At 54.4% G+C, this 9,661-nt stretch overlaps 1 protein-coding gene across 2 annotated transcripts in view; it reads right to left on the bottom strand.

The window, feature by feature from the left end:
• The window catches only part of MAP1A (microtubule associated protein 1A), a 26,089-nt gene extending 16,529 nt beyond the window's left edge, over positions 1 to 9,560 (bottom strand). Inside the window, exons 1-2 of one of the 2 annotated variants that reach the window (XM_077317768.1) lie at positions 8,415 to 9,560; positions 7,090 to 7,191 (exon numbers count right to left, since the gene is read on the bottom strand). In XM_077317768.1, coding sequence (XP_077173883.1) covers positions 7,090 to 7,191; positions 8,415 to 8,580 — 268 coding nt within the window. In that variant the 5' untranslated portion in view covers positions 8,581 to 9,560. Of the gene's footprint in view, positions 1 to 3,038; positions 3,266 to 7,089; positions 7,192 to 8,414 lie in introns of those variants that run through there. The other variant, XM_077317767.1, reaches the window with a different exon arrangement.
• Between the last annotated feature and the right edge of the window lie 101 nt (positions 9,561 to 9,661).

Raw genomic sequence — 9,661 nt, forward strand, 5'->3', positions numbered from 1 at the left:
CCCAGCTGTGAAGAGTCCTAAAACAGAAGTCTGAGCCAGCCTGCACAGCAGGTGGAGAGGAGGCTCGACCTGACATTCTTCAGGAGCCTGACTAGTCTTGGTCCAAACAGAGGACCCCTGGGTGCCCAGGGCCTTTGGAACAAGGCAGCAACACCTGGCCTATGCCCAACTGCAGCCCTATGAAATCCTGGTCAGGAAGCTGTAGCCACAGCCCACTCCACAGTTCATATCTATTAAGCCCTGGAAGGGAAAGGAGTTGCTTAATATCCACGGACACTCCATCCACCAAAATCTCTCTGCACAGTTGCCATGTGATGATGAGTACAAGGTAGGCTGCAGGGCTTCGCACTGTCCAGGTGACAACCAGAGGCAGCGGCTCCTGAATTGTAGAATGTAAGAAGAGCCCTGCAGGATCAGATCAGGGGTTCATTGACTTCAGCATCCTGTTTCACAGAACTAATTGGCTTGGGGGGCCAACAAGACCAAGGCCCTCCCCTGATGCTGCTACTGCCTCCTGCCTCTTACAGGGAGGCTCACCTCACTCAAGGTGGCTACTAGCCATGGATGAGCCTTTCCAAAAATCTGCCCCATCCCCTTTTAGAGCCATCAATATCTTCACTGGCAGTGAATTCCACAATGAAATTACTGTCCTGAACCTTTTTTGTCATCAAGTTCATGAGGTATGCCCAAACTCCACTAGTAAGAAACAGAAAAAGCACCTTCTATGTACTTTTTCAACCTTTTGACTGTGGAGAAGTCCAAAATATTTTTCAGACTTTGAGGAGCCCCAGAACAGGGACAGAAACAATGTCAGCCTGTTGTTTTTGTGCTAATTTTTTGCAATTTGGGGGTGGAATTCTTAATGTGCTATTTCATTTTTTGCTCTGTCGTGTTTCATTCTAATGGTGCAATTCTAGGGGTGTGAGTTGTGGTTCTGTCGATTTTACAGGCAGTACTTTTAATGCTTTCCAATGGGGAGCTGCTGCTTCTGGCTGACAGCAGGAAGTAAAAGGGGCAGGTGGGCTTCATGGGTTGGGGGCTCCATGGAGGAGCAAAGCTATAGCCGAGATGAGTGCAGGCAGGGGCCTAAAGAGCTGTCCTTGAAATCTCAGCCAGCTGCCTCCTTTGTCCCATGCCCTCCTTCCCTAAGCATGTCCAGGGTCTTGTTCATTACTTCCTTGCCTGACTCCTCCCCTTCTCTGCAAGCATTGGTTCAGCTCAAGAGCCACTGCCTCCCCTCCTCTCCCCCCCCCCCCCCCGTCTCTGGGTTAGCACTTGGAACCAGCTCCTCCTTTCTTTCCCCTCCTCATCAAAGCTTTTCTGAGCCATATTCCCCCTTCAGTCCCTCTGCATCTTCTCAGCAACATCTGGTGCATTGCAAGTTTGGGGGCAGCTCCACTGTTGCCCGGGAAAGTAAGAAACCTCTTTTGCAGGAGTAGTGTATAGAGATACTACCCAACTTATTATTCCTGGATCTAAATTCTTCATTCTGTGGAGGGCAGCACGAATAGCTTCACTGGGAGGAGCAGCTGGCTGAGAGAGAGCGGAGGTAGTGCTGAGGCTCCCTCAAAAGAACCTCAGCAGAGATTGGGGACAGCAGGCAGAAGAGCCAACTCCAGCTTGCCCTTTGGGCTCACCAAAGGAAATGGGACTCAGTGCTGCTTCCCCCCTCGGGGCCCAGCTGGAGTCACATCATCCCAGGACAGAAGGGGCCGGGCCATGGGGCAGGGACAGTGGAAGACAAAGCACAAAGAGAGCATCTGTGCAAGAAGCCCTGGCGTACCAGGGGGGCAGCCATCCCAAAGGCTGCCTCCCGGAGATGAATGAGGAGTCATTCTCAGCCAGGGCCCACATGCATGGTTGACCTTGTGAAGCACAGCCAGGGAATCTGGCACCAGGAGCTAGCCCAACTCAAGTGCTCAAGGGCCAGAAGGCAAACCTGCCTGCCGAGGTAGCCCCGTTCTTCCCCAGCAAAAAAAAAAAAAAAAAAAAAAGCAAGATTCCAGGAGCACCTGAAGACTTTGGTCAGCCCTGGAGGTGCTACTGGGCTCTTGGTTTTTACTGCTTCCCAAAAGAGATTCGTAGGCACCCATCTTGGTCTCTTTTCTTCCCCCAGGGTTTGCCCATGCACTTTCTTATGTCAGATGAAGCTTGGCCCCGAGCCTCTGCCTCTTAGGCTCTGTTTTGAACAAATCGGTCTCCTTGGCCTTTTGAACAAATCGGTCTCCAGTTTGCACCCCGGTCCTCTTCCATGGAGGCGGTGTGGGGCCCGAAATGACGGAGTGTCCTGTCCCTCCCTCCCTTCTCCTTTGCATCCTCATCAGTGGGGCCAGGCGCAGGGAGGGAGGGGCATAGACTCACCCTACGAAGTCACTGGGAAGCAGAGCTCACCCTTTGGCCACATTGGTTCCCGGAGCTATGGCGCAGAAGCCAGCCATAGCTGCCCCGGGAGATAGAGACGTGGAACTATGAGCACCTGCAAGGATGAGCGAAGCTAGGAAGGTTCCGTCCCCCCTCCCGTGGCACCCGGCTTATGGCCCCCGCTCGGACGCCACCCTGCCCACGCCCCAAATCCCCACTTCGAAGCTCAGCAGCCCGTCCCCGCAAGGGTTCGGAAGGCCGGTCTTCTGTCGCGGCGTCACACCCCACCCCACCCCCCGGGAAGGTCGGCCTGCGCTTCTGCACCAGCTGCAGATTTTGCCGCAGTATGCGGCGCGAGGGCGCGCGCAGCTGGCGCGGGTAACGAGTGCGCGTTCACGTCCCTCTCCTTGCCGAGGCACCGAGCCCCCCTGTCCTGCGCAGAGCCCCCCCCCCCCCGCTAAGGGCACCGTGGCTCCCCCCGTCCTCGGCCTGGTTAATCGCTCCGGCGGAAGGGAGCCCCAGCCCGTCTCTGCCGGAGGCGCAGCTGTTTTTGGCGGGGGCAGTCGCCGTTGCGAGTGGGAAGGAAGGGGGCACAGCCGCTCTCCTGCCCGGGGGGTGAGAGGGGGTGGGGGCGTGAGGAGAGCTGCTGCAGCCACCCCCACCCCCCCGGCACCTACCGTGAAGCTCCCGCCGGTCCCTGCGCAATCCCGCCCCCTCGGGCACCCGCACAGAGGATGCCGGCTGGGCTGGGCTGCGCCGGGCAGCTGGCTGCTGGCAAGGCGAGGCGGAGCCGCGCTCTGGCTCTCTCCGCCCCGCCAGACTTAACTCCTCCGCAGCCGGGCCCGCCGGAGCCCTGCCTCCCTTCTGCCCCCGCCGGCCGCGAACGGCCGCTCCGTCGGCCGAGGTACACCCGGCCTTCAAGGCGGCGCTGGCGTGTGTGTCGCAACCCAAGCCCTGGCGCCAGACGCCACTCCGCTGCTGCTGCTTGCCAGGCCACGCACGACTTGCTTTCCTGGCCCTTGCTGTGTATACCTGAGCATCCCAATCCACCCAGCCCTGCACCGGCCAACTTGCAGCCAGCCATCTACAAGGAAGCCCCCAGCACCAGCAGCCAAGCCTGGAGATGCATGGGCATGCATGTGCGCCATCCCATGTGCCGTATGCCTGCCTTGCACCAGGGAGGTGATAGGTGAGGTGGGCCCTGCAGGCGTCAGCCTCTTGTAGAAACCCAAGTGAGGAGCGCATCCCATACCAATCCTGCCCCAGCCCCAACCACAGCGTGACTCTGCCAGCCCATTAGGTGAGGGGAGCTTCGGACACTTCACAGACCTTGCGGAATCTCCCTGCCACACGTATCTTAATCCTCTCAGAAGACTGGAGAGAGAGGTTTCCCTTGAGAGAGCCGTTCTTCTTCAGGATGGCTTATTGCTCAAAGTGCTAATCAGTCCTCTCTGTGAGAATAGTTCCATCCAATTTAGCCAGAAGACACCTTTGCCTAACCAGTTAGTAACTGACAAGATGTCTTCTGAAACCCTTTTTTTAAAATCTGGCTTTATGTTGGTTACGCCCTACAATATGCAAAGGTTTTTAGAAGATCATTTTTGCTGGTTCAACAGTTTCACGTTCAGGTTCTTTAACAACCTTCCTGACCTAGGGGCTTGCTTTTCATTTTTCCATTAGCCCAAGTGCTTCCTCTCGCCTGACTCCATTCTTTCCAGCATCCTTCTCCAAAATAATACTCTAGAATGTGCCTGCACCCAAAAAGCTGGGGACTATAGTCATGTCCCTTGAGCTGCTCCTGAGTCTAGGTACCCTTTTGTAGTCACACTCTACTCCATCCCCTTCTAGACCACCTGGATCAATGAATACTCCTCCCCACCCCTGGAACCAGGCATCTCAAACCCAGCACTCTCCATCTCCTGCCTGCTTTCCACCAGGTGCTGTTTAGAAAGCTGATCTGCAACCTTCTTGACATAAACTGCCAGAAGTCAGATTCAGATCTTGTTGAAGTGGAGCCCATCTCTTTTGTCCAGGTCTGGTACCTCCCAAAATACATTCCAGGGCCTAAACAACATAAAAAACCTTTCTTCCAGCTTCATCACCCTAAAGTCTGACTGTGGAATTTTCTCAGTGTTCCTGAAAGTGCTGCCATAGCAGTCATGGCATATTCTGCTGTTCATCATCATCCTCACCAACATCATTATTACTATTGCTATTCTTATTACATTTACATCTTCTCAGTGGGACCTGAGATGGGTCACAAGTGTGATCATAACTTTTAGTTCATTAGTGCACAGTTTGCAGAATATGACACCCTCAGGCCATCAGTGAACTGTCAACATTTGAGTTTTCCTCATACTGCAGTTGGGCTGGGATTGTAGAAGGGAGTAGCAGGAAGGGAGAATAACACATGCAAAAGTATCTGTTTAAGGCCAGCTTTCTCAGCCAAGGTTTCATGAAACCCTGGGGTTTCTTTACAGCCCTGAAAAGGTTTTGCAAGTGCGTGGGAGTTAAATAATTTTTAACATTTTTTAAATTTGCTAAAAATTTATTTGGTGATATGACGCAAAATGGCTAATGATGGGCCTGGAGGGGGTAGGAAAGGGATGAGCTCCGGGTGGCTGTGTACACAACTGTGCTTCTCAACCATATTCTGTGTGGTCGTGCTACTCCTGGGGTTTCTCGAAGCCTGAATAAGTGCAAGAGAAACTTTATCAGCAACAAAATAATTCCCCAAGCTGATCCATCCCCTCATGGCTCTGCTCATTTGACAAGAATGTCCCCCTGAACAGTTCTGTTTTGCACATATACTCCACCCCCCCCCCCCGACAACACCATTCGTGCTGATGCATACCACATCCATCAGCCTATGTAGATGTGACATAGAATCATAGAACCATAGAGTTGGAAGGGGCCATACAGGCCATTTAGTCCAACCCCCTGCTCAATGCAGGATCAGCCCAAAGCATCCAAGAAAAGTGTGTATCCAACCTTTGCTTGAAGACTGCCAGTGAGGGGGAGCTCACCATCTCCTTAGGCAGCCTATTCCACTGCTGAACTACTCTGACTGTGAAAAGTTTTTTCCTGATATCTAGCCTATATCGTTGTAGTTTAAACCCATTACTGCGCGTCCTTTCCTCTTCAGCCAATGGAAACAGCATCCTGCCCTCCTCCAAGTGACAGCCTTTCAAATACTTAACGAGGGCTTTTATGTCCCCTTCTCAACTTCCTTTTCTCCAGGCTGAACATTCCCAAATCCCTCAATCTATCTTCATAGGGCTTGGTCCCTTGGCCCCAGATCATCCTTGTCGCTCTCCTCTGTACCCTTTCTATTTTATCCACGTCCTTCTTGAAGTGAGGCCTCCAGAACTGCACACAGTACACCAGGTATGGTCTGACCAGTGTCGTATACAATGGGACTATGACATCTTGTGATTTGATGTGATTCCCCTGTTGATACAGCCCAGAATGGCATTCACCTTTTTTACCGCTGCATCACACTGCCTGCTCATGTTTAGCTTACAATCCACAATAAGATTCTCGTGTCCTCCATTTTTATCCTTACAACCAGCCTGTGTCAGCAGAAAACAGTGAGAGACCAGCAGCATCTTAAAGACTAACAAAGTTTGTGGCAGGGTATGGGCTTTTTGAGTCACTGCTCACTTCAGACAGTGTTCAGGAAGCAGTATTTACTGGTGAATTCACGTGTTGATTGTGTGGCAGCTGGTAGCACAACTCCCTGGTGTGTAAGATCTGTGGGCTGAGCTGCTGTGAGGATGCCATTGCTCCTTGTGGCTGCCAGCATAGGATCAGCAGAACAAATTTAGAGTTTGGTGGCACCTTTAAGACCAACAGAGTTTTATTCAAGGTACGAGCTTGTATCTGAAGAAGTGTGAGTGCACACAAAAACTCATACCCTGAATAAAACTCTGTTGGTCTTAAAGGTGCCACTGGACTCTAAACTTGTTTTGTTGCTTCAGTCCAACAGGGCTACCTGCTTGAATCTATCCGCATAGAAGAGCCACCCCAGAGGTCTGAAGGAGGAAGCACAGTCAAGGATGCCTAGGGCCCCTGCCCTTCTCCCCTCAAGTGAATGTAGCATCCTTTGCAACAGGAGGAGGGGGGAGGGAAAGAAGGCAGCCAAATGGAAAGCAGAGAGTTGATCTCTGTCACGAAAGAGAGGCCAGGGTGTGATGGGACCTTTCTCTAATGGAAACTGAGGATAAAGGAACCTACCCCAAGTGCTGCTGTTTGGATGCCTGACTTGCTGAGCAGTGAGTCACCAAAGAATGCTGCTTTAAAGGATATGAGTCTTAGGTGGCTGTCAGTTCTTAACTAGTTAGGGGCCACAGTGCCCACCAAGGGTTTTAAAAAACTGGATAGGACCAGGTGAGGGGGGAGACTTTCCACTCCCTTTAGCCCGAGAAGCACTCTTGCCATGGCAACAGTGCTTGCCAGGCCAAAGGGAGCCTCCCACGGCAGCACCACCGGTGGGGGACGGGGCTTTCCACTCCCTTTAGCATGCTTTGCAGGCCAAAGGGAGCCGCAGCCACCCTCTCACACCCTCCTGCCTGCCGCCGCTTTGATACTAGGAAATAAAATAATACATACATATGGCCCTGAGATTTTTGTCTTCCTCCTAGCTAGTCGTGGGAGGATCCTGGGCTGTACTTGCCACTTTCGATGAGAAACACAAAATTGTTTTTAGAAGGTAAGAGGGACACTGACCTTTGACCTCTGAGGAAAAGTGAGCAAGATGGCTTGTGACAAAGTTTCTCAGCTGCTGATTCAGGTCACAGGAATGGAGGTCAACATCCCAAGAGTAGATGCCTGTTGAGAGAAAATATCCAAGCGTGAATTCAGAGCTCCAGATTGGAAGAGACAAAAACTGCCTTTGTGTATCTGGTGTGCAAAGATTCAGAGAAGAGAAAGGATACTAGGGCAGCATTTCAGAAGAGACCAAGCTTCACTCTGCAGGAGGAACAACAGCCCAACTCTTCATTTTTGCCTGTGTGATCTTCTCTCCAGCCCAAATCTAAAGAGACCTCTGACTCCTTGGATTGAGCTGAACAATCTATGCCACCCCAAAGCCTCAGAGGCGTGAGTCCCTCTGAGATGTTTGGTATAATCTGTGCTACCTGTTTGGCTAATGGCCAAACCAGACACCCCATTTTAGAACTGACTCAGCCATTTTGAAATGCTGTGAAGGCCTTATCCTGATCCAGCCTGCAAGGACCCCAAAGCTGAAAGGGGCCATTTCAGCACTTGGAAAGGCCCAGCGATCCCCTGGCCTCACCCTGCTCCCTCACAGCATTTCTAGAGGCTGGAGTTCAGCTGGACCCTGGGGATGTCACAATCCCTAGCTGGGTTAGGGTTAGGGTCTTCCAGCAGGCCCAGGATCTCTCCAAAGCTTCTCGGTGCAAGCCCAGGAAACTTCCCTTTTGACACAGAGAGTCTCCTTTAGGCCAACAAACTTCCAAAACATCACCCACAGAATGTGTCACTGGACAATGTGTGGGTGTCAATGTAAAATATTAAGAAGAATATTAAAACTCTTTAGTATGCTATAGCACTGCCCAGAGCCCTGTCCGTCCTGCGCAGGAGGCGGCCCAACCAAACACACCAACAGGGGGGATTCTCAAGACCACGGATGTGAAATTGGCACACCGTATGGAGAAGGGCCTGGCCAGACTGACCCCAAGTGTGGTCTCCCTTTGCACTCTCCCGAGGACGCCGGCCGGCTTCCTGCCCGCCTGTGCCCTGAGCAGGGCAGGCAAGGAGGGCCAGGAAAGGCGAGGCGGGGCTCCTGGCAGAGGGGCTCGCAGGCCCGCTCCGGGAGGCACCAGGAGAACCGCACCCGCACTGCAGAAGCGGCGCTCCCCTCATCAGCCAGCCGCTCCCTGCGAGCTCTCCCGCCGCAGCCGGCCGGTTCTTGCCATCACAGCCCGCCAAGCCAGGCAGACGGACCTCCTCCCCGCGGCCCGCGAGGCCCCCTTCAGCCCTGCGGCGGCCGAGAAGCCGCGGCGCTGACCCGCGCTCCAGGCCACCCTTACCGCGCTCCAGGCTCCTCCGCAGCGCCGCGCGCTCCTCCTCCGAGCCGACCGGGCCGATCACCGCCAGCAGGGCCGACCGCCGCCCCCGGCTAATGCTGCTCCGGCTGCTCCGGCTGCTGCTGCTACCGCCGCTCAGGCCGGGCGGGGGCAGCGGCGGCGTCCCCATGGCAACCGCCGCCTCCTCCTCCTCTCCAGCCTGCAGAGGCCGCGCGCGCCGCCCGGATCCCGCCTCTTAAGAGGAGGGCCGCCCGCGCGGCGATTGGCTGCCGAGACCACGCGCTGCCCGCAGCCACGCCCACTGGGGACGGACCGAAGGAGGGAGAAGGCCGGCGGCTCGCTGTCTGGCGCAGAAGAGGAGCAGGCGGGACCCTCCCGGGCTGCAAGGCAAGCGGGAGGGGCGGAGAGAGAATCCGCTGGACCGCGCTCGCCCTCCCTCGGAGGAACACTGCAGCTGGAACCGCAGTGCAGAAGAGGGGGCTTTCCAGCCGGGATTCCGGAAGCCGCTAGGATACAGAGTCTCCCGTCCTTCTTCAGGAGAGGTGGCAACACTGCTGACAGGGCTCTTGTTGCCCTGTACGGAAGAAGCTGCCCCACGGGGAAAGGGCAATGATCTGGCTGCTGGAGTGCAAACCCAAAGGGGCTCTCCAAGGGTTGGACGGTTTGGGTTGCAGCCAGTTCTGGAGAAGGGGAAAGCCCGCACATACAATAGGTCCTCTGGTTGGGCGGGGCGGGGGAGCAGTCTCTGGTTTTTAAACTAAACTCTGTGAGGCTGAGAGAGCCCTGACATTACTGCTCGGTCAGAACAGCTCTATCAGGGCTGAGACCAGCCCAAGGTCACCCAGCTGGCTGCAAGTGGAGGGGGAATGGGAAATCCTATCCAGCTTGCCAAATTCGCAGCTGCTGCTTTTAACCGCTTTTAACCGCTGCACCAAGCTGGCTGTCACAGCCTGGTTAAAACACAAACTATGTTCAAAAGACTAAAGGTATCTCAGCAAGACTCTCACTTCTGTGTCAACTGGAGTGGAAGATTCCAGTGGCAGAACAGCTAGTGCCCGGGGGGGGGGGGATGTGGTGCAAACAGTGGTTTAACTAAAACAAACAGTGGTTTAACTTAAGTAGGTCGAGAGTTTATGTTAAGCTACTGAAGAGCTGAGCCTGCTTAGCTTCCAAGATCTGGGAGCTGCCTGCTCAGCATCCCACCTTCGGTCCCGGAGGCTGCCGGCCCCGCCAGCCAGGGAGCGCGGGCT

This window comes from Paroedura picta, chromosome 18, assembly GCF_049243985.1.
Source record: "Paroedura picta isolate Pp20150507F chromosome 18, Ppicta_v3.0, whole genome shotgun sequence".
Lineage (NCBI taxonomy): Eukaryota > Metazoa > Chordata > Lepidosauria > Squamata > Gekkonidae > Paroedura > Paroedura picta.